We start from the raw sequence: 25,191 nt of genomic DNA, 5'->3' as shown, positions 1-25,191 counted from the left end.
TCTGTGCTCCCACCCTCTTTTTTGCAACTTCTGTGACAGCTCTTACCACACTGGACTCTAATTGTTTCTACATCTGTCTTCCACATCAGCCTGCCTTCCACACTAGAGCTTATGACCCAGACCCCAGCACAGGCCTGGCCCAGTGTGAATGCTCACTATGTGTAGCTGGACCATTTCTACACAGGGCTTTCAGCCAAAATTGTGAAAAGAAGCTGTTGTTGCCCACAGGCTCTGCTTTTCCTTGGAGCTCCTGCTCCAGAACAAGCCTTCACACAGTCACCAATCACAGTGCCCATCAGCTCTGTATGAAATACCAAAGCTCCCTGCTCAGAGCGTTTGAGAGATCTCATGTACTTATGCAAGGAAGTAGCAGAAGAGGCTGGAAGGGCACACTGGGGCTCCTAAAGAGTCTCAAACAACAAGCAGAGAAACCCAGAGTTTGCCTGAAGGCCACAGGGAGCCATGGAAGATTCAGGAATAGGAAAGTGGCAGGTCGTGAGCTGTGCCATGTGATGATTCACTTGGCAGCAAGTATAGGATGCACCAGGTAGGCAGAGATTGGAGGAAGAAAATCTGCTAACTTGCCTCTCTCTTCTTTCTCCTTCCAACAGCCTGAAGATGCAGCATCAGCATGTTTTACACAGTCTATGCACCTCATCTCCAAGTTTCTATGCTTTGCAAAGCACCACATTTTTGCACCACTAGAGCAGCAAATATCTCAAGCCCTAAAGCCTTTGGGAGCTCTGGTAGCATAGTGGCTAAAGCACTTGACTGCTAACCAGAAGGCTGGCGGTTCAAACCCACCAGCCACTCCTCGGAAGGAAGGTTGGGCATTCCTACTTCCGTAGTGATACTGCCTCGGAAACCCAAGGAGGGGTCGCTATGAGTTGGGGCTGACTCGACGGCACATAACAACAACAAAAAGCCACCACCAGTCGCCAATGAATCAATTCTGACTCATAATGACCCAATGTGTGTCAGAGTAGAACTGAGCACTACAGGGTTTTCCATGGCTGGTTTTCAGTAGTACCTCTCCAGGCCTTTCTTTACCTCTGGGTGAACTCAAACCACCAACCATTTGGTTAGCAGCTGAGCACGTACCACCTAGGGACTCTAAGTCCTAAAGCAAAATCTTCCAAAGTTTGCTCCCCTTTTTTCCCCATGCCTGTCTTACCCAAGCAGTTGATCTGTAGTTCCTTTGTCTGGGCACTGTTCATGGTAGAAAGGAAGAGTGGACACAGCTTCTCCCGGAAATGGCCGGAAAGCATCTCAGCTGCTCTTGGTGCAGCATACAGCTTCCCGTACAGGTAACAGACAGAAGCTTGCACCATCTCATTGGGGTACACCAGACCTCTCAACAGATGTCCCATCAGGTTGCCTGTCCAGAAAACAACCCAGTAACCAGGGGATTCTCACAGTGTCAACTGATATAAGAAACCCCAAATGACTCCCCCAGTGGGGTAGCCCTGGCAATCCCCTACATTTGTATAGCCTTTGGACAATTACGAAGAACTTTCTTCTCCATTATCATTTTCAGTTGATCCTTACAAAGCTTAAAAAAAAAAAAAAAAACTCACTGCCATCAAGTCGATTCCGACTCATCGACCCCCTTTGGGTTTCTAAGATGGTAAATCGTTACGGAAGTAGACTGCCCAGTCTTCCTTCCATGGAATGGCTGATGGGTTTGAACCACCAACCTTTTGGTTAGCAGTCAAATATGCCTTAGGCACTACACCACCAGAGCTCCTTTTATAAAGCTGAGCCCAATAAATGCTTTCTGGGCACTTAATCAAAAGGGAAATCAAAGCTTAGAGAAGTTAACTTATTTGCCCTTGGATAAATCCTCTGTGAGATATTTGCATTTTGCTGACAGGAAAAAAGTGCCTCTGTATTCCAGAATTGATTTCTCCTTCCACTAAAAAGAAAGGTTCTTAGCAGGTACTTAATTATTTGGATTTTAAAAAATGAATGTAAATAGCACAAGACCAAGAGTCAAAAAACTGACCTTTTTCATTGACCAACATAGAACAGATTTTGCACATGGGGAAACTGATTACACAGTGAACAGGCCACCCAGATGAAAGAGTGTTCAAAACAGGCAAAGGGTCATGGCAGCCCCTCCCCACAGTCACTCACTGTGCTCCATTACAAGCATGTCTGCCAAAGCAGGGATGGCATCCACCAACTTGCCGAGAAGCGTCAGAGTGGCCAGGCTGCCTCGCATGGAGGGCATGTTACACAGCTGCAGAAAGTGAACACACTCCACTGTGTAAATTAGGATCAGGGCAGATCTTCCACCAAAATTTATCTTGCCTACCCTCACCAACACCTGTACTGGGTGTGCCTCTCACATCAGCAGCCAGCCTCATTGACTGAGTACATGTCCATCTCCCCACTTATACTGAGAACCCCCAGGGGGCAGGGACTGAGCCCAATTCCTCTGAGTCTTCAGTACCTAGCTGAGTACATGTTTATTACACCAAATTAAAATGATATTTGCCTCCTACTGAACTAGAAACTGGAGAGTGAGAGTTGGGATGTCATAAAGACAGAACGCTGGCTCACTGCAAAAATTATTAGTAGTACTGCTATTCCTTCTACTACTACTACTACTACTACTACTACTACTACTACTACTACTACTGTTGTTTCTGAATACTGTCTATGTTGTGCCAGGCTGTATGCTTGATGCTTTACAGGCAGAGTCAATAGGTGTCTCAGTTCTCTAGTGTTGCTGTAACAGTAATATCTAAGTGGATGGCTTTCACAAACAGAAATTTATTCTCTCACAGTTTAGAAACCTAGAAGCCTGAGTTCAGAGTGCCGGCTCTAAGGAAAGGTTTTCTCTTTCTGTGTTTCTTGGTTCTAGAAGGATCCCAGAGCAGGGGCCCTGGGGCCGAAGGGGGTGCTTGCTCCTGACTGTTCCTTCTTTGTAGTAGTATGTCCCCCTTCTCCCTTGATTCTCTCTCTTTTAATCTCTTGTAAAATAAAAGGTGTTGCAGGCCACACCCCAGGGAAACTCCCCTTACATCAATCAGAGCTGTGATGGGGTGAACGGGTGTTGCATCCCACCTTAATCTTCTTATCACATCATGGGGAATCATTTTAATAATTCAATGTTCCTTTTTCTTTTCAATTGTGATTTGGGTGAAAGTTTACCAAGTAAATTGGTTTTTCATTCAATAATTCCATACATTGTTTTGTGACATTCATTGCAATCCCCACAATGTAACAACATTTTCCTCACTTCCTCTCTGTGCTTACCATTTCCCTTCATCCTTCTTTCTCATCCCTTCCTGCCTTCTTCTTAGCTCTATGCCCTTTCCATCTCATATGGTTGACTGTATATACTTTCCTGGTATTACTGTTCACCTTATAGGCCTGTCTATCATTTGGCTGAAAGTTGAACCATGGGGATTCCCCGATATGAAGGGTATCCAAAGACCATGGTCTCAGGGATTCCACCAGTCTTCATCAGATCAGTAAGCCTGGTCTTTTTTGAGTTTTGTTCCACATTTTTCTCCCACTCTATCCAGGACCTCCTATTGTGATCTCTTTCAGAGGTCAGCAGTGATAGCTGGGCACCATCTAGTTCTTCTAGTCTCAGGGTCATGGAGGCTGGTGTCCATGTGGTCCATTAGTCCTTTGGATTGTTTCCTTGAGTCTTTGATCTTGTATACTCTTCTTTGATCCGGACAGGGAAAGAGCAAGAGTTGCACCTTAGATGGATGTTCACAAGTTTCTAAGACCCTAGTTGCTACTCACCAAACTAGGATGTAGAATATTGACTTTGTAGACTACTTTATGCTTATTGACCTTAGTGTCCTCAAGACTATCTATGGTCCTGAGCCCCCATGCCCAGAAATTCATTCTCTCAAAGTGTCTGGTTATGATTAAGAAGTTTTCATAACTTTGCCCCTGAATGTTAAATGATGGTTTTAATATAAACATTTGTCTTCCTTTTGAAACATAAATAAAAAGATTCTGATATTACTCCTAAATCTTAACACAATCCAAAAGCTGTGTGTTTACATATCTCTGACTACAATGAAAAAAAGCAGGTTAAACATACCCACCCAATGCTTAACCTTAACGCTGGTAAAGGCAAATGCCTTCAGTACAAAGTAACATATAACACTGAAAACACTAAATCAAGATGTAGTGGACATATTTCCTTGATATATTCATCAAAGAAAATCGATACTGCATCCAGGAGGATATAGAGAATGGGCCATAGAATGACTGTGCCAGAAGGACGTGACTTCACCACAGGGAGGTAGCATTTGCGAGACTGGAAGGGTGAGGAACAGTTCAGGACAAGAGCAAAAGGCCCAGGCCCTAACTCTGGCTCTGATACCAACCCAAGACACGTCAAGCACGTGAGTCCCTTTTCCTCTCTGGATTTCAGTCCCTCTACTTCCCTAAAGAAGAGGTCGGCCCAGCTCTGACACCTGGAGAGTTTGAGGGATGCTTAAGAACCCACTGCTATTTACTGACCTCTCTGTAGCACTCATCCAACAGGCAATGGAGGGTCTGCTCCAGCTTCAGCTGAGTTATAAGCTGGATAAGGACTGAGGAAACAATAGCATCAGTGACCAGAAGCAACGCCCAACTGGAATTCACCTTTCATAGCCCTTCTATTCCGAGTCAGTGCAGGGCAGTGGTTTATTATTATTAACTGGTATTAGTCTTTTCTGTTTCCCCCATTTAACTATGTGTCCACACCCAAACCAAAGGATTTCTGGCTTCTTCATGTTTTGTATTAGTGGCTCTCAGCTCAGGCTGCATATTAGAATCACCTGTTGTTAATTACTGTTGAGTAGATCCTGACTCATGGTGACCCCATGTATGCAGAGCAGAACTGCTCCAGAGTTTTCAAGGCTGTGACATTTCGAAAGCACATCACCAGGCCTGTCTTCTGAGGTGCCTTTGGGTGGTCTCAAATCACCAAACTTTTGGCTAGTAGTCAAGCACTTATCTAATGTGCTACCAAGGCTCCTGAATCATTAACCCACCAACACTGAGTCAATTCTGACTCAGAGTGACCCTACAGAACAGAGTAGAACTGCCCCCACAGGGTTTCTAAGACTTTAAATCTTATGGAAGCAGACTGCCTCATCTTTCTCCCATTGAGTAGCTGATGAGTTCGAACATCTACCTTTTGGTTAGCAGCCAAATGCTTTAACCATTACACCATCAGAGCTCCATCATGAATCACTAGGAGACTTTAAAAAATAGCAAAGCCCAAGTTCCACCCTAGACCAATAAATGAGAACCTCTAGAGGGAAAGTACAAGCACCTGTATATATATTTTTTTCAATTCCCCAGGTGAGTTATCTGTGAAGCCAGGATTAAAAACTACATTACATTATCTTTATTTTATTCCAGGAGCCCTAGTGGTGCAGTGGTTAAAGTACCTTGCTACTAACCAAAAGGTCACATTTCAAACTCACCAACTCCTCCACAGGAAAGATGTAGCAATCTGCTACCATAAAGATTTACAGCCTTGGAAACCCTATAGGGCAATTTTACTCTGTCCTATAGGGTTGCTATGAGTTGAAATCAAATCAACTTAACACCAGTGGTTTTGGATGGGTACTTTTTCCTCCTTTAAGTCTGCTCTTTTAAATACTAGAAAACAGAAGTAAAACTGAGGTTTTATGTCAATTATTAGGATATTATCTCTTAGCTGCAAACCCATCAATGATTCTTCTGGTGTCTTTGAGGAGAAAAGGAGATGAAGCTGGCTCTGCAAGTGCTGGAAAAGCTGCAAACTAGATTCAGCTGCTGCTGTGGGACTGCTCTACCCTGCCAGGTAAAGACTCATTCTAGAACACTCACAGAAACAGGAAACAGCAAGGAAGGAGAAAGTGCTTCTTCTCTCTCCAGTCTTGCAATCTTCCTCTAGAACTCCACAACTTTGAGCTCTGCTGGTTTAACCCTTTTGTGATCCATGGGACAGAGTACCCACCTACATTTCCCTCTTCTGGAGTTTAGTGGGAAGCCGCTATCCCACTTGTAGTATGGGCTGCCATCTGGTGTGGGGGGCTATATAACTGCATGAATCTGAAGAAATGGGCCTCATCCCATCAACCCCAGGACCAAAGACCCCCTCATATATGTCCCATTAATTGTACCAAAATCCATATTACGTCAAAAAAAATTTTTTTAATTTCATTCAAAATTACTTCCATAACTGAAAACACATGATTTCAACCAAAAAATGCAAGTAGAAAATAACTCAGTCTTGAAAGGGCTAAAGGTCTTGGTTTCTAAGGGAAGGGTGCTTCCATGAAAGAACACAATAGTTCTGTTGAATTAGAAGTTGAAACTACCATCTGGCCATTTAGAGCTCTTTATGCCATTGAGCCAATAGGCAAAGAAAAGATTACTCTACCACCTGGAGTAACTGATCTTGATAACCAGGGGAAATTGGGTTGCTTTGAACAATAAAGTCAGGGAGGACTATGTCTGGAATCAAGGATTCTCTGGGGAAGCTCCTAGTACTTCCATGTTTAATAGCAAAAGTGAATGTAAAACTATAGCAACCTGAAAAAAAAGCAGGACCACTGAAGATTCAGACCCTTCAAAATGAAGGTTTGGGTTATTCCCAACTTGGCAAAAATCTCAACCAGTTGTGATCCTTGCTGAGGGCAAAGGATATATGGAATGGGTAAAGAAAGAAAGAAATTAAAAATATTAACTACAGGCTTGTGACCAGTTATGGAAATGAACGTGTGTATGTATGTGTGTATGATTTGTATATATTTTCTTTTTTCCTCTCTGCTTCTCCTTGTCTTTATTATCTGTACAAGTTTTGTTGAAAGCTAACTTTATCATTTATTATGCAGAAAACAGAACATTGAGATGGGAACTGTGACTGAAGTTGAAAATTAACTATCATGACCCTGAGATGGATAATATGGATAATATAACTGTCTTTCAGAAATAAATATAATTATTATTTGAACTTGCCATCTCCTTATCTTGGAGATAAATAGCTTTTTTTATATGAAAGATACGTATAAAAGATAGATGTATCTTGTTAGGCACAAACGGAGTTATTTATGTTGTTCTATGGAAGTTCAAACGTGTCTAGAAAGGTGTGTGAGGATGAAAATTAGTCAAAAGAATGGACAGAATCAGCCATTTTGCTATTGTCTCTCAGCTCAAAATTCACCCTTCTGTACTTTGTTTTGGGATACTGTGGCTAGAACTCTGAAAACCACATTTCTGCTTTCCTAGATGGCCCACAGTTAGGCTCTGCCAATAATGGGCACTACAAAGAGATGGCAAGGCTATAGGAAGAAGGGTCTCACTCCTTCTTTGGGCTTCCTGTTTGTTTCCTTCTACTTTATACCTATGAATGTCACCCTAATACCTCTTCACTCTGGCAGTGGTAGTGTCTTCCCCTATGAGCAGCTGAGTCTAGTTTGCAGTTTTGCAGATCCAGCCTCACTGCATCCCTCCTCCCTGAAGACACCAGCATTAATTGGTCAATGCCTTTCCTCAGAAGTCTGGGTCCCAGCCAGTAGTCCCCCCCCCCCCAAACTTCAAAGTTTTAATAATTCCAACCTCTTCTCTTTATTTCCCCAGCCCTGGCGATGGGAGCTGCTTTCTGTGTTTGCTACTAGCTCTGTGAAAACCTGGTATTCTCTTTGCACCTCTTCAGTTACCCCAAAACCCAAAAACCCACTGCCATCGAGTCAGATCTGACTCATAGTGACCCCTCCTTGGGTTTCCGAGGCAGTATCATTATGGAAGTAGATTGCCTAACCTTCCTTCTGAGGAGTGGCTGGTGGATTTGAACCGTCAGCCTTCTGGTTAGCAAATGCTTTAGGAACTACACCACCAGAGCTCCCCTTCAGTTACCTAGTTAATAATTATTTTAAATAAATAAATAAATATATATATATATATATATATATATATATATATGTATATATATATATATGCCATTTTAACCATTTTAAATTGTACAATTCAGTGATGTTAAAAAACATTCATAACATTGTGCAACTATCACCAGTATCTATTACCAAAACTTTTTCAGAAACTCTGTATCTATTAAGCAGTAACTCCCCTTTCTCCCCACACCTCAGCTCCTGATTAACTGCTAATCTTCTTTCTGTCTCTATGCATTTACCTGTTCTAGCTATATCATATAGTGGGATCATTTATTTTTGCATCTGGCTTATTTCACTTAGTATAGTGTTTTCAAGGTTCATTCTCAGGGATCACCATACCTTCCTTAACAGTATAACACGCCATTGTATGTGTGTACCACATTTTGTTTATCCATTCATCCACTGATGGACATTTGAGTTATCCCCACATTTTGGCTACTGTGAATAACACTAGTATGATCATTGGTGTACAAATATTTGAGTTCCTGTTTTTAATTATTTTGGGTATATACCTAGGAATGGAATTACTGGGTCATATAGTAAGTCTCTGTAAAAATTCTTTAGTTTTTTCTGTTCAAATAACTGGTATCGTTTCTGATTCCTGACTGGACCCTAACTGATACAATTCTTACTCTCTGCTGGAATCCCCCCATGACAGTTCTATTGCCTTCTTCCTTTATAAGCTATTTGTAAGTAAACGCATGTACTTCCACAGCTTTAACCACTACCTATGTGTAAGTCATGTTGTACTGGGAAAATCTGCTGCAAAAGGCCTCTTTAAAGTACTGAAGAGCAAAGATGTCTCTTTGAAGGCTAAGGTATGCCTAACCCAAGTCATGGTATTTTCAATTGCCTCATATGCATGTGAGAGCTTGAAAGTTAATTTGTTGTTGTTGTTGTTGTTGTTTGCCATCGAGTCGGCCCCGACTCATAGCGACCCCTCCTTGGGTTTCCGAGGCAGTATCACTACGGAAGTAGGAATGCCCAACCTTCCTTCTGAGGAGTGGCTGGTGGGTTTGAACTGCCAGCCTTCTGGTTAGCAGTCAAGTGCCTTAGCCACTATAAGGAAGATCAAAAAAGAGTCAATGCATTTCAATTGTGGTATTGGTGAAGAATACTGAAAATACCATAGACTGCCAGAAGAACAAACAAATCTGTCCTGGAGGAAGTGCAGCCAGAATGCTCCTTGGAAGCGAGAATGGCTAAACTTCGTCTCGCCTACATTGATCATGTTGTCAGAACAGACCATTCCCTGGAGAAGAATATCATGTTTGGTAAAGTGGAGAGTCAGCAAAGAAGGGGAGGACCCTCATCAAGGTGGATTGACACAGTGGCTGCAATGATGGCTCAAGCATAGCAAAGATGGTGAGGATGGTGCAGGACTGGGTGGTGTTTCATTCTGTTGTACATGGGGTTGCCAGGAGTCAGAGCCAACTCGATGGCACCTAACGACAACATCATGCGCAAGCAACTTCCAACCAATCAATATAATGTAATTAAAAAAAATATTTTGTGCATGTCATTGTAGTAGTACTTATCAAGTCTAGTTACTTACTTTTCCAGGTTATAAGCTCTTAGAAGGCAGGGGCCATGTCTTAATTCACCTATGTATACCTTGAATGTGATATAGGCATAGAGTAGGTACCCAATAAAGACATGTAGAATTAATGATTGACAACTAATTGAGTTATCTGTCTCTGTCTCTAAGTAGACCCTTTCACCAAGGTCTCAGATAACCACAACTGCAACTCAGGCTAATATTCCCAGCTTCAAATGCTAGGTATACAGCTTTACCTCACCTTCAATACAGAGGTCTGTTGTACTCCCATCTTCCACACTGCATAATAGTCCTTGGAGTACAGAAGGATAAATAGGGAGTGGTTAATGGTTAAAAGAGAAAACAAACCCACAAGGCTCACTGTGAAGTCTAAAACTAATACCAGCTTTAAGCAATGTCCCAGCTAAATGCTACCCTCCACATCAAATACTTAGACTTTTGAAGGCACACCCTGGCTTTAAAAGAGTAAGCACTTTAAGTATACAAAAAAATAAAAAATAAACAAACTCATCCTCGAGTTGAATAGAACTGCTCCACGAGGTTTCCAAAGTTGTAAATCTTTACAGAAGCAGAATACCACATCTTTCTCCCACAGAGCAGCTGGTGGCTTTGAACCACTGACCTTTTGGTTAGCAGCTGAGTGCTTTAACCACTGTGTCACCAGGGCTCCTCACCATAGGCACAAAGGTTAAGATTTACAACATGTATTTTGTGGGGACATAATTCAATCCATAATACCTCCCTTTCTCCCAAAAATGCTGATTCCATAGGACATTATAATCATATTAAAAGAAAGGACCTGAGATAAAATTTAATCCATCTCATTTTACAAATGAAAAAACTAAGGCACAGGAGACAAGGGTGACTTATCAGGGTTACACCCAGGTCAGCAGACTCCAGTCCAGACCTAAGATGTACTAAGATCCCATGCAAAGACCATACATACTTGACTCTGAAGGCTCATTGATTTCCCATATTCATCTTCACACTTTTACTAACCTCTTAGCTCCAGTGAAGCTGGTTACTATATAATACATCTTATATATTATTGTTGTTGTTGTTGTTATGTGCCATCGAGTCGACCCCGACTCATAGCGACCCCTCCTTGGGTTTCCGAGGCAGTATCACTACGGAAGTAGGATTGCCCAACCTTCCTTCCGAGGAGTGGCTGGTGGGTTTGAACCGCCAGCCTTCTGGTTAGCAGTCAAGTGCTTTAGCCACTATGCTACCAGAGCTCCTTATATATTATTAAAGGGGTCATTTGTTCACCATTATTACAAAACAATTTTCTAATAAACTATAAAAAATCTATTTTGTTTCTCCAAGACCCCAAAAACAGACACATGTAAAATTCATGCCAAGCGTCCCTTTTAATCTCACCAAAAAGCATGCTTATGAAGTGAACGCAGACTCTCTGGTCCTGAGCCACCAGCTGCGTGATGAGGGAGGTGTGCCTTACAAGAGCATCTTGTAAACAGGACAGCACGTGCTTCTTGCGTACCAACTTGAGGGAGAAAGAAAAAAATTCTTTAATAGCAACCAACTCTCAACCATATTGAACCCAAGCAATTGCAATTCCCAGATATAATTACAAGGTGGCACTGGAAGAATCGTCTAAACTATGGTAAGTTCCATACTTACTGAAGGTCTTTGACAAGGAGCATTATTTACACACAGGCATCCACATGTTCATATGGAGGATTATACATGGGTTGAGGGTACTAACATCCTATATTTACATAGCACTCACAAGGAGCTCTGGTGGCGTACTGCCTAAGGCACTTGACTGCTAACCAGAAGGCTAATAGTTCAAACCCACCAGCCACTCCTCGGAAAGAAGGTTGGGCAGTCTACTTCCATAGTGATACCACCTCGGAAACCCAAAGAGGGGTCACTATGAGTTGGATCACTGCATAATAGTCCTTGGAGTACAGAAGGATAAATAGGGAGTGGTTAATGGTTAAAAGAGAAAACAAACCCACAAAGGCTCACTGTGAAGTCTAAAACTAATACCAGCTTTAAGCAATGTCCCAGCTAAATTCTACCCTCTACATCAAATACTTAGACTTTTGAAGGCACACCCTGGCTTTAAAAGAGTGGCAATGAGTTTAGTTTTTTGTACTATTCACAAGTCACTCTTTTGTCCACCAGCTCATATATATCTAGTAAGTTAGTGAAGCAAGGAAAAACAGATATCATCATCATGGTTTTGGAGATGAGAAAACGGAGGCTCGGAGACTTTTCCAAAGACTCAGATCAAAATCTAGTCTTGTCCAAGGTCAGTGCCCTTTCCTAGGTAAACTGTCTGGGGGAACTTATAGCACAAGAGCCTCACAGAGGTAGGTAGAGAAAATAAATGTACCTTGCTACTCTAGACAGACATAAACCGTCACGCTAAAGTCATCTCCCTGTACAGGGAACTGGAGAGTAGTGTGCAAAGTACTCAAGACAATAGCAAAAGGTAGGTCAAAAAATGGGGTGAGCACTCAGGATAGAACAGGAACACAGGAACAGCTGATTACATCACCCCTTCCAAGGGGTAAGGCTAAAAAAAGTGCATTTAATAAAAGGTAGAGAAGTTGCATCTCTTACTGCCTTTTATCCGTACCACTGCAAGTCTCCCATTTTTCCTTCAAATTCATCCTACTTAATAGATTTAGCTAATGCTCTAAATGAGCTGCTCAAAAAATCTCAATGACTTCCCTTTACTTGATCACTTGGATTCAAACACTTCAAGGAACTGATCTCAAATCTCACTTCCCACAACTTCCCTTCAAAGCTGATTATCCCCCAAACTCATCACAGCTAATACTGATACTACTTACTGTTACCAGCTACCCCATCTCTCCAGGCCAAAGATCACCCATCTTTTCACAATTGATTTGAATCCTTCCTCCTCGAATAGTCTTCCTAATCTCCCTCCTTACTGTTAATTCCCTGACCACAAACAATATGTCCATCTCCTAAATTTCCAGTAACGTGTTCCATTATTTTCTCTCCTGTGCATTGTCTTATTCATCTCTGTATCCCTGTCTTCCCATCTAAGAATAGTTACCTCAGAATTTGTGGCCATAATGAAACCTCAAGGATTATTAACTAGCCCAGAATTTCTCAAAGCGTGGTGTTGGGATCCTTGGGGTCCCCAGACCCTTTCAGGTGTCCATAAGATCAAAATGATTTCCATAATAAAACATTATTTGCTTTTTCCACAAGCATACAGCAGAATTTTCCAGAGGCTACATGACATGTGATATTGCAACATACTGAATGCAGAAACAGATGAGAACACAGCTATCTTCTATAAAATCAGACATTAAAGAGAATTGCAAAAAATATAAAACAAAACCACTATTTTCATTATGGTTTTTTTTGGAGGGGATGTATAGTTATTTTTATTTTAAAAATTACTTATGTCACAATCTAATGGATTTACTATGATTTTTAATGAATTAATAGCTATTTAAATTTTTGTTTTAATTTCTATTAAGTAAATATCAATGGCTATAAGCCACATAAATAGAAGCTCTTCAGGGTCCTCAATAATTTTTAAAACTTTAAGTCATCCTGAGATCGAGAGGTTTGAGAACCACTGACTAGTCCAACACCCCTTCCCAAGGCATGAATTCCCCTCAGCAACAGGAAAAACGATCTCCCAAACTCTTCTTGGATGGCTCCATAAAGGAGAAGGTCTGAAAAAACGGATGGGGGTTTGAGGGAACAGGCAACCCACGTTTCAGCCAACTGTGCCTATCAGACAGGTTTTCTTCCCATTCACCCCCTTCCGCCCGGCTCTCACTTCCACCCCTCCATCCTGCCGTATTACAGAGGCCAAGCCACCCCCTCCTCCAGCCCGACACCCTCAGACATCTGAAGGGAACGAGAAGCCTCACTGCATGTGCGCCCGGCTGAGGGGGGACTGAGGTGGGAGCGAGTCTGTGCTAAGGCGAAATCCCGCAGAAATGGAGACACCAACAGCAATTGGCAGGACCGGTGCCAGTGAAGCTCGGTGGGGCGCTGGGCGGGAGGGAGTGCACTCCCAGAGGGCAGGGCCTGGTTCGGAAAGGGGCTACGTTGGCCCAGAGCAGGGCCTCAGAAGACGAAGCTTGGGTCAGTCAGGTGAAAGGGACAAGTTTAGGGAGCAACTTTAACAAAGCGAGTGGGCCTGGCTTCGTTTCAGGGGCGTTTAGCCCGGGCCAAGAGGCTGCTAGGGAGCGCGGCGGCCGTGTTTGGTGAGGGGAAGGCCTGGGCCAGGTTCGCCAGGGGGATGGGGCGCCCCGCACCGACACGCCGGGCTCCGGCAGCAGCTCCAACGCGCAGGCAAGGCAGAGTCGCGGGGGCACGGGCAGCAGCCAGCACGGGTCGTGCCGATAATGGGACTTCTCGAGTAGCAGCGCCGCCTCTTCGTCTCTCCCCGGCCCCAGAGGACCCGCAGACATCACCCTCTCAGCCACCCCAGCTCGCACTCCGGCGCGGCGGCAGCTTTTCCCGCGCAGTTAGTGCGCAAGCGCACTTAGAAGACTGCGACTGTGTGTGTGTGTGTGTGTGTGTGTGTGTGTGTGTGTGTGTAATGCGCCTGCGCGGATCTAGTACTATGCACCCTCAGGCGAGCAGCGGCCCCGGGGGGCGGGTGTTGGGTTGGGCGAGCAGCGGCCCTTGAGGACGGGTGTTGGCGCCCAGATTCTGGAACGTGTCCTACGAAGCCCAAAGGGATTTGCTCTTAGAACCCTCAGGGATTCCCTTCACCACACTGAAAGTTGAAAACCATTTATAAAGAAGCTGTCATTAGCTTTGAAAAAAGAAAGGAAACAACCCATTTATAATATAAAACTCTTTAAAAATAAATATCACGAGTTACTATCATTACCTTAAATTTACATGACACCTTTCAAAGAATTTAAGACGCTTCCCATAAAATATCATCTTACAAAGGGCTACACTACCTGAGACTTCGTGAGGGTACAAAAGATAGTGAAGAGAAAATATTTCGCCAACAAAACTAATCTATCAATCAATATGGACTTACCTGCCCAACAATCTTAAAGGAGTTAAGTTCAAGAGGTGTTTTCTACATTCACAGACCATGTATGTAACTTAGTGGAAAAGGTGCTTTCCATAAAATAGTTTGGAAAGCAGTAACTTTTTTTACTTTTATTGTGGTGAAAACATACACAAGACATTCGCCAACATAACAATTTCCACATTTACAGCTCAGGGATGTTGATAACATATTTTTCATGTTGTGCCACAATTATTACTATTCTTTTCCAAAATGTTCCACCACCATTAGCATAAATTCAACATCCCACGAACAAAAGCTTCCTCCTACCCCTGGTAACCATTAATAATCTTTGGTTTCTGTGTATATATATATATCCCCACCCCTGCTAACCTATCTAGGAATTTTCCCTCCCCTCCCCTCCCATCCCTGTAACCAATAAAGAAAGTTTCCTTCCATGTATAAAACCTTTCCTTGACTTTTTACAATAGTGGACTAGTACAATATTTGTCCTTCTGTGACTCACTTATTTCACTCAGCATAATGTCCTCCAAGTTCATCCATATTATGTGGTATTAAAAGCAAGGACTTTTTATTGAGTGGAATATTATGAAGTAATGTTTTTTGAGAAAAAAAGATATTATGGGAAAATGTGCATGGGGTCACTGTGAGTCAAGGGTGACTCTATGCAGCCAATAACACCAACACATATGTATTAACTATTAGTTGCTGCACACGGTGGCTGCGACAATGGGCTCAAGTATAGCAGGATCATGGAGCTGGCGTGGGATCGGGTGGTGTTTCGTTCTGCTGTGCATGGGGTCGCTATGAGTTGGAAACGACTCAACAGCACCTAACAACAATCAATTGCTGCATTACAAAAATCACCCTGTGTATAGTTTGAAAGTCGGCCCTCAGAAAAATATGTCCACATCCTAGTTCCCAGAATCTGTTATCTTATTTGAAAAAGGATCTCTGCAGATGAATTGAGAATCTTGAGATGAGAGATCATCCTGGAGTATACATGTGAAAGTCCCATGCACCACCAGAAAAACCAACAAATTTGTCCTAGAGGAAGTGCAGCTGGAATGCTCCTTCAAAGCAAGAATGGCCAGACTGCGTCTCACCTACTTTGGTCATGTGGTCAGAAGGGACCATTCCCTGGAGAAGGACATCATGCTCGGTAAAATGGAGGGTCATCAAAAAAGGTGAAGACCCTCTAGGAGATGGGTTGACACAGTGGCTACAATGATGGGCTCAGGTATAGCAAGGATTATGAAGCTGGCACAGGATGGGGCAGTGTTTCGTTCTGTTGTACATGGGGTTGCTGTGAGTCAGAGACGACTCAATGGCACCCAACAACAACATACTGGTGGGTACTAAATCTAATGACATTTTATAAGAAACACAGGACAGACATAGAAGAGAAGGAGACGTTGTGATCACAGAGGGAGAAATTGGAGTGATAGGTCCACAAGCTGAGAAATGCCTGGAGCCACCAGAAGCCAGGAGAGGCAAGGAACTGACTGCCCTCTAGAGTCTCTGTGGGGAGCACAGCCCTCTTGACATGTTGGTTTGGGACTTCTGACCTCCATAACTGGGGGTAAGTAAAATTCTATCGTTTGAAGCCACCAAGTCTGTGACAATTTCTTACAGCAGCCATAAGAAACTAATACATTCCCAAAATTTAGCAACTTAAAACAACAAACATTGTCTCCTAGTTTCTGTGGTTCGGGAATCCAGGTATGGCTTAGCCAGGGGCCTCTGGCTGAAGGTGTCTCATGAGGCTGCAGTCACACTGTCAGCTGAGGCTGCAGTCATCCAAGGCTCACTGGGGTTGAAGGAGCTGCTTCCAAGGTCACTCTTGCTGTTGGTAGCAGGATTCAGTTCCATGCACACTGTTGGGCTGAGACCCTCAGGTCCCCTTTGGCTGTTGTTCAGTGGCCTCCCCCAGTTCCTTGCCGCATGTGCCTTTCCATAGGGCCAATCACAACATGAAGTCTGTGAGCAAGCAAGGGAACAAGAGAGGGTGCCCGAGATGGAAGCCACAACCGTTTTGTAACCTATTCGATTTGTCAGAAATGAGTCACTAGGTCCAATCCACATTCTAGAGGAGGGGACTACACACGAGCCATCTTAGGGGCTACCTACCACAGTCTAAGTGCTATAATAACCCCAGTGCCACCAAGTGGATTCCAACTCACAGCGACACTATGAGACAGAGTAGACCTACTCCCATAGGGGTTCCAAGGCTGTAATCTTTACAGAAGTAGACTGCCACATCATTCTCCCATGGAGTGGCTAGTGGGTTCAAACCAGCATGCTACCAGGGCTCCTGTAAATGTTATAATAGAGATAGGCAGAAATTTACAGACAGCAGCAACCCACTGGTTAAGCATTTGGCTGCTAACCAAAAGGTCAGCGGTTAGAACCAGCTGTCCATGGGAGAAAGACTGTGATAGTCTGTTTCTGTAAAGATTACAGCCTTGGAAGCCCTGTGGGGCAATTCTACTGTCCAATAGGGTCGCTACAAGGAGGAATCAACTCAGTGGTGGTGGTGGTGGTTGTTATGTGTTATTGAGTCAGCCCCGACTTCTAACGACCCCTCCTTGGTTTCAGAGGCAGTATCACAACAGAAGTAGATTGCTCAGCCTTCCTTCCAAGGAGTGGTAATGGGTATTTAATGCAGAAAAATAAAACCAGGCAGAAAACACATCCTAATATTGACTGGGTGGTGGGATTATAGATTATTTTTTATTTTTCTGAATTTTCTAAACTCCCTTTCATGAGCATTTATGACTTTTACAATTAATTTTTTTTTTTTTAAAAAAAAGATAAGTGAGAAGAAAGGAAGGGAAAGAAAGAGCTTGAATTAAAGTCCCAGCTCCCCCACTGAATTATGCCCTTGAGCCTCAGTGTCCACTTGTTGAAGCATCACAAGACACAATGTAGTTGTGTATCACAAGACACAATGCTAATTGGCTCAGAAGTTTCAGACTTGATTAAAACAAGTGATTGACCTCAAGACTCCCATAGGTGGGCCAGACAGAACAACAGGTAGTTATTATGGCTACTGTACTTGAGAATAAAAGAGGTAGAGATATTTTGCCCATGAGGTCTGTTCATGAGCAACAGACACCCAGCCATGGGGCTGAGGGTCAGAGGCAGAAAAGTAGCACAGATGTCCAAGGATCTGCTCCCTTCCTTGTAACCAAAAAAACCTGAATAATAGCTGAGCCCAACCCTCCTTAAAGTCGTTGAGGTTGATTGTCATGCCTCAGGCAGGATTAGCTCAGGACAGGACCCTGACAGAAACCCCAGTGGTCCGTACTGTGAGGAGCTGGGGAAGGGAGGTGTTTCAGGAGATAGTATTGGACCGACCCACAGCCCTCAGGCCTTTAAAACCATGGGGTACCAGTAGCTTTTACCTCCAAAGTATGCCACGCCACAAAAAGGAACACTCAGAGAACATCTCAAAGAACTCAAATCCCAGGGCAAATAACCAATTTTATTAGAGGCTTTGGGGGTGAACTGATCACTCTCATGCCTTCTCTGCCATGTCCTTGGGACTCTGGGCTGCAGACTACTTTCTAAAGCCTAGCTGGAGCAGAAAAGACCTCAAATGCTTCATAAAAACAAACTTCTTGGGAGCTGGTGGACTCCGTGGGGACCCATTTGGGTTCCCAGGGGCCCCCTGACCTTGGGGGCTCTCTGTACTGGGCGGAGAGGCTCCAGCACCACAGTGACCGGGTGAGTGAAGTTCCCTCTCCAAAGAAGTGCTAACTTTGACGCTGCTCTCCTCTGTAGGTGGGTCCCCTGCTTTGGGAAGCAGGATAGGATCAGGATCCCGCAGGCTTGCACAGGGGCCAGAGTCCTGGGGCTTGGCCGGCTGTGGGAACCAGGTCATCTTGCTCAGAAGGGTTGCATTCAGCCTCGCTGCCGCAGATCGGAGACTCTTTTTGAAGCTGGAAGGCTCCGCAGGACAGGAGGAAGGCCGCTCCAGGTTGCCTCTTTTCCAGGATGTGGGCTGCTGCAGTTTGCGTTTGAGGGGCTTAGGGACCTCCCAAGAAGGCTGCTCCTTCCTCCAGTGGTTGTGGCCTGCCCTGGAGCCTGAGGTCCCCTCTCTGCTGGGCGCCCTCTCTGCCATCTGGGAGACTCCTGGCCTGACCATCTTCCTGCAGGTTTCACTCGAAAGCTCTTGTACCCTCTCTCCGCCACACCAGCTTGCAGACTCGTTTTCAGTCCCGGACTGCCTGGAAGCAGAAAACAGGCCCTTGGAGGGAACCGCTTCCTGGATAGGCTGTGAGTCTCTGGCGCCACCTGGTGGCTTAGCTCTCCTAGGCTTTTCAAGGTAGATGGGCCTGCCCAGCGGCTCTGACCGGCATGGTTCACACTTCTCCTGGGCTCTAGTCTGTGTAGGAAGTTTGGGGCTCTTTCTTCCTGTGGGTTGAACCCTCCTCGGATCCTCTGGTGGCTTAGGCCCTTTCTGCTGTCCTTGAAACTCATAACCAGTATATAATCCGGGGAGCCTCATCCCAGCAACAGGCAGTGGGTAAGGTCCTGATAAGTTAAGGTGCAAATAGGACTCAAATATGCGCTGAGGGAGACCCCACTTCAAGTGTGCGATCTTCCGCCGCATGAGGGACTCCAGGAGAAGTTGTTTGCTTTTCTTGAGGACTGGCCCCTTGGGCTGGATGGTGAGGGCAGCAAGAGTGCCCACAAAGGCTGTGGCCGCTTGGGGTTGAGATAGGCAGGCGGGGGCCCCTGACTGAAGGTTCCAGGGTCCCCAAGTCAGGCTGGAGGCCTTCCCTGGAGCCACGTCTTTTATCTTTCGTTGACCTCTGTGGGAGTCAGGTAGGGCCGTCTGGGCCCCTGCTCTGTGTTCCTTGGCAAGGGCTGTGCCCCGACTGGTCAGATGCTTGTCCTTCCCACTGGCCAGCAGGAGGACCCCACCCTGATGGGGCAGGTGCTTGATCTCAGGATGAGGAGCAGAGGCTAAACTGTTACCGGCCATAGCCTGTCTTTGTTCCATGGCCCCATAACCAGAGCCAGTGAGGGCTGGGGGCTGTGCTAGGCTGTGCTTGCCGTCCCCACGCTCCTCACCCCTAGCACAGTCAACATGGAGATTTCCCTTAGCACCATCCTTTCCTCTGACCTGGTTCTTCTTTCTGTCCCTTGCTACTTGAGGTCCTCCTGCATCCTCAGTTCTGCACTTTCTCTGGTTGCCTCCATCTCGGATTTCAGCAGCATCTTCATCTTCAACCTTGTTCTGGTCCCCTCGCCCCTGTGTCTGGATCTCTCTATCCATTTCACTTCTTAACTCTCCCTGGTCATCTCCACCAGGTGCCTGATCACCTTCAGTCCCTCTCTGGTTTCTCTTCTCTTGTATTTGAATTTCTGCATCAGTCTCACCTCCAATCTGCTCCTGGTTCTTCAACTCAGATGAGTAGATCTTTCCATTAACTTTACTTGTTGACAGTCTCTGGATCTCTGCCCCATCCTCACTTCCAACCTCTCTTTGGATTGTCTTCTCTGATGCCTGGTTCTCTGTACGGTTCTCACCTCCAGGCTGCTGCCAGTTCCTGCACTTTGGACAAGAGGTCTTTCCACCACTCTCTAACTGTGCCTGGTTCTGCCCGTCAGGTCTCTGGGTCTCTATGCCATCCCCGCTTCCAGTTTCTTTTTGGTGTGGCTTCTCTGGAGACGGAATTTCTGTGCCGTTCTCACCTCTCATCTGCTCCCAGTCCTTGCACTCTGATAAATGGACATTTCTGTCACTATCACTTCTTGAGTGACTCTGATTTCCTTCCCCCGGTGCCCAGGTCTCTGTACCACCCTCGCCTCCAGCTTCTCTCTGGTTTCTCTTCTCTAGAGTTTGAATGTCTGCAGTGTCCTCACCTTCAATCTGCTGCTCTTTCTTCCATCCAGCTGGATGGGCTTCCCCATCAATGTCACTTGTTAGTTTTCCCCGGTTCTCTGCATCAAATGCCCAGATGTTTGCTCCATCCTTGCTTCTAATATGCTCCTGGTTCATCCACTTTGGTGCATGGAGCTTTCCATTCGTTTCACTTCCTAACTGACCCTCGTTTTCTTCCCTAGGTCCCTGGGCCTCTTTGCCATCCTCCCTGCGAACCCCTCTCAGGCTCCTCTTCCCTGGGGCCTGCATGTCTGCACCCGTCTCATCTCCAAACTTCCAGTTCCTCTTTCCTGGGTGAGGAGTCTCTGTATCAACGTCACCTCTTATTTGTCCCTGGTGATCTGCCTCAGCTGCCCAGGTTTCCACCCCAGCCTTACCTCCCTCTTCTCTCTGGTTTCTCTTCTCTGGCGCCCAAATGTCTGCTCTGTGCTCACCTCCAGCCTGGCCCTGATCCCCCCAACACGATACCTCAAATTCTCTGTCACTGTCACTTGCTACCATTCTATGGCTTCCCCACCATGGTGCCTGGATCACCACCCAGTCCTCCTCTCGAATCTCTTTGAGTTTCTTCCTCTGAGACAGCTGGGCTTCCCCTGCATGCCTACCTTTGCCCAGCTTCTTGCTTCCCCGCCCCACCAGAATTTCAACTCTTAGTTTTACCTGGTTCTCTCCACTAGCTTTCTCACTTCCACCCTGATCCTGGTTCTCCCACTCTGCTGTCTGGATCTCTGGAATATTCTCACTTCCAGCCCATTCCTGTTGCCCCCACTCCACGGCCTGGGTCTCTCCACTATCTTCTTTGGCCTCCCCCAGGTTCTCCCTCCCAGATGTCTGGAAATACGCAGCATCCTTGCCTCCAGCTCGGTCCTGATTCCTCCTCTTTTCTGCCTGGATTTCTGCACCACTATCACTGTCTTGCTTCTCCCACTCTGGCATCTGGGCCTCCTCACCATCCTCACCTCCCGTCTGGCCCCTCTTCCCCAGTCCTTGGGCCTGAGTCTCTCGCACATTGTCCCGTCTGGCCTCTTTCTTGTTCTTCCTCTCGAAGGTTTGGCTCCCTACAGCATCCTCGCCTCCGCTCCTACCCTGGTTCCTCCACTCTGGTGTTTGGGTCTCAGCATCAGTTTTGCATCTTAACTCCCGGTGGTTCTCTGCCCCGTATGCCTGGGTTTCAGGAGGATTCTCACCCCCAGCCCCCCTCCGGCTTCTCTTCCCTAGTTCCTGAGTTTTGGCTTCATTCTCACTTCCCGTCTGGTCCTGGCTCTCCCACCCTGGTGTCAGGCTCTCTCCATCAGTTTCACTTATGACTGGTCTCTGGTTTCCCCACCCCGCGATCTCAGCCCCTGCCTCATCCTTCATTCCAGCATCTGTTGGAAGTTGCCTTCCAGAGCCCTGGGGTTCTTCAGCATCCTCTGCCCTGCTCTCTCTCTGGTTTCCCCGCCTTGGAGCCTGATTCTCTCCACTAGCCTCTTCTCTGCCTGGGGTCTGACTCCCCCTCTCCAGTGGCCGGGCCTCTTGTGGGCAGCCCCAGGACTTCCACGTGGGCGTTGCCCGTTGCTGGTTGGAAGCAACAGGCAGGAACTCTCTGGACCAGAACTGCAGCCCCTGAGCTGAAGGAAGGTTTGGGAGAGAGTTAGCTGAGGACATGGTGGGGGGCTGGGAATGCATGGTGGTAACAGTTTCCAGTGGCACGAACTCTCCTGGGGAGTGGACCACTAGCTGTTCCATCCTTTGACACATCTCCAGGGCAAGGGGCTGTAGCTTACAATTCAGGTGGGTGGGCCCATCACTGAGACACCAGGGCACCTGCCATGCTTCCCAGGAATTGTCCTGAGGGAGCAGGCAGGTGCTGGAAAAGGAGGTGGAGCAAAAGATGGGTTCCAAAGGGGCATGGGCGCCCTGAGGTGGGCCCTGACACCAGCACTGCCAGGAGAGTGGGCACTGGGCCCACGATTCCTGGAGCCTCCTCCGGTACCCACATCTCTGCTTCCGTGTCCAACGTTGCACACAGACATCCAGGCCCCTAAGCTTGCTGGGACTGATGAATAATTCAGAGGCTGGCCCAAAAGCAGTGGCACATCTCGTGGAGGGAACTGCTCGCTCCTGTGATGGCACCTGTAGGTGAGAATGGAGAAGCAAAGCCCTGGAACACACATTAGCGAAGGAGCTCTGGTGGCATGGTGGTTAAAGTATTTGGTTGCTAACCAAAAGGTCAGTGGGTCAGATCCACCAGTGGCTTTGTGGGAGAAAGATGTAGCAGTTTGCTTCAGTAAAGATTGACAGCCTTGGAAACCCTATGGTGCAGTTCTACTCTGTCCTCTAGGGGCGCTGTGAGTCAGAATTGACTTAATGGCAGTGGGTTTTTAATCTTCACCCATCTGAGATGTTGTTGTTGTTGTTGTTATATGCCGTCGAGTCGGACCCGACTCATAGCGACCCCTCCTTGGGTTTCCGAGGCAGTATCACTACGGAAGTAGATTGCCCCATCTTCCTTCTGAGGTGAGGAGTGGCTGGTGGGTTTGAACCACCAGCCTTCTGGTTAGCAGTCAAGTGCCTTAGGCACTGTGCCACCAGAGCACCTGATACAACTTCTATTATCCAGATGAGGATGCTGGGACTCAAAAAGGGGGGGAGTCCTTTCCCTTAGGGTGAACAGTATTCACTCAAGATGTATTTATTGAGCATTTACTCCTGGCCAGGCACTGTTGTAGGTGCTGGGGTTGCATAAATAAATAAAACAAAGTCACTGCTAGGAGTTTTGTTCTAGGCTTGGAAGACAGTAAGCAAGTATGTAACAGAATGTTGGATACTGAAGTGTTCTGATGGAAAAGAAAGCAGAGTGGGGGGTGGGGTCTCCCCTTTACACAGAGCCCTCAGGTCAATGAAGGCCTTTCGGGGAAGGTGACATTTGACTGGAAACCTGAATGCAAAACCAAACCATACCCTTTGCCATCAAGTTGATCCCAACTCCTGGCTACCTCATGTGTTCTAGAATAGAACTGCCCCATATGATTTTCTTGGCGGTCACCTTTACAGAAGCAGGTCACCAGGCCTTTCACCCACTGGGTGGGTTTGAACCTCCAGCCTTTGGGTTGATAGTCGAGCGCAAACCATTTGTGTCAGCCAGGAACCTCGACTTAAATGCAGTGAGGGCAAATCAAGTGGCATCTGAGGAAAGAGCATTATAGGCAGAGGACACATTCAGTGCAAAGGCCCTGGGGACAGAACAAGGCCATGTGCACAGGAGCAGCAACGAGGTTCTGTGGCCAGACTGCAGGGAGCAGTCAGGAAAGCCCTAGGGAATGACCAGAAACCAAACCAAACTCATAGCCGTGGAGTCAATGCTGACTCACAGCGCCCCTAGAGGACAGAGTGGAACTGCCCCACAGTTTCCAAGGCTGTCAATCTTCACAGAAACAAAGCCCAAACCACACCCACTGCCGTGGAGTGATTCCGGCTCACAGCGCCCCTAGAGGACAGAGTGGAACTGCTCCAACAGGGTTTCCAATGCGGTCAGTCTACCGAAGCAAAGCCCAAAGCAAACCCACTGCGATGGAGCCAATTCTGACTCACAGCGCCCCTAGAGGGAAGCATGGAACTGCTCTCATAGGATTTCCAAAGTTGTCAATTTTTACCAAAGCAGATGGCCCCATCTTTCTCCTGTGGATCAGCTGGTGGGTTTGAATAGCCAGTCTTTTGGTTAGCAGCCATTAACCACTGCACCTCCAGAGCTCCTCTAAGAGATGAGGTCAGCAAGAAATGCATGTTGTGGTTGACAGTTTGGATTTGTTTCTGAGTGCAGCTTTGCACAGGGAAGTGCACTGAGCTGCTTTTGTTTTAAATTTTATGGTGGTGAAAATATAATCACAAAACAGAGGCCATCACAACCATTTCTGTGTGTGCAGTTCAGGAATGTGGGTTACCTTCTGCATGTTGTGCAACCTTTCCCACCATCTTTTTCCAACCCTTTTTCCCCCCTTGACCTTAAATTCACGTTCCCTAAGCAAACCCCCTTCTCCCTCCCTCCTACCCTTGGTAACCAGTAATGAGCTCTGGTTTCTGTGGATTTGCTTATGTCGAGTAAGTGGCATCACCCAGAATTTGTCCTTTTGCAACTGACTCTTTTGGCTCATGTTTGCAAGGTTCGTCCATGCCATGGCATGCATCAGGATGGTCTATTTCTAGAGTTTGTTGTGGATCACAAACACAATGTTGGGCTTACATCAGATTCAGAAGAGCCACGCATGTCCACACATCACCCCGTCATGTGGTGGGAACCGTAGGATTCCATGCAGGCAAATCAAATCTCTGCCATTGAAAATCAACATAGATGGAACTTCAAGAGATGCAAGGGACCTTCTGGGCTCAAGCCGTGCTCAGCTTCTTAATCTGCGTGCTGCACGTGGACATGTTCATTTGGGGGAAACACACTGATCTGCACACTCATGCTTCACGCATGTATACTGGCCTTTGAGTAAAAGTAAAAGATGGCTCTTTACTGGGTGGAGGACTGGCTGGTGAGCCAGACAGTGGGGACCAGGCTGTTGCTACAGTCCAGATGGACTAGCCAGAATGGCAGCCCTACCCAGGTGGGAGGGTGAGGTTGTGAAAAGTGAGGAGATTGGACATATGATTTGCAAGTCAAGCCAATAGGACTTGCTGATGATTGAATGTGTGCAATGAGGACAATGGAGGAGTCCAGGATGACCCCTGGGTTTGGCCCTGGGTGACATTGTCCCTGACCAGTCTGAGTTTGCCCAGCATGATCCATCTCTGGTATTCAGGGCATCCAACATGTTTTGTTTTGTTTGTT

At 46.1% G+C, this 25,191-nt stretch overlaps 1 protein-coding gene across 1 annotated transcript in view; it reads right to left on the bottom strand.

Moving 5' to 3' along the window:
- The window catches only part of MEI1 (meiotic double-stranded break formation protein 1), a 153,700-nt gene that overhangs the window by 126,582 nt on the left and 1,927 nt on the right, over positions 1 to 25,191 (bottom strand). Inside the window, exons 2-10 of the mRNA XM_042781067.1 lie at positions 20,984 to 22,208; positions 19,075 to 20,668; positions 14,056 to 14,157; positions 13,746 to 13,944; positions 10,846 to 10,969; positions 9,707 to 9,757; positions 4,498 to 4,571; positions 2,137 to 2,242; positions 1,175 to 1,378 (exon numbers count right to left, since the gene is read on the bottom strand). Of these exons, the coding sequence (XP_042637001.1) occupies positions 1,175 to 1,378; positions 2,137 to 2,242; positions 4,498 to 4,571; positions 9,707 to 9,757; positions 10,846 to 10,969; positions 13,746 to 13,944; positions 14,056 to 14,157; positions 19,075 to 20,668; positions 20,984 to 22,208 (3,679 nt within the window). The remainder of the gene's footprint in view (positions 1 to 1,174; positions 1,379 to 2,136; positions 2,243 to 4,497; positions 4,572 to 9,706; positions 9,758 to 10,845; positions 10,970 to 13,745; positions 13,945 to 14,055; positions 14,158 to 19,074; positions 20,669 to 20,983; positions 22,209 to 25,191) is intronic.

Source organism: Orycteropus afer, unplaced genomic scaffold (assembly GCF_000298275.1).
Source record: "Orycteropus afer afer isolate SDZICR_OR568_19922 unplaced genomic scaffold, OryAfe1.0 scaffold00083, whole genome shotgun sequence".
Lineage (NCBI taxonomy): Eukaryota > Metazoa > Chordata > Mammalia > Tubulidentata > Orycteropodidae > Orycteropus > Orycteropus afer.
Note: the sequence above shows the minus strand (reverse complement) of the source record. Positions and strands in the feature narration are given on the sequence as shown.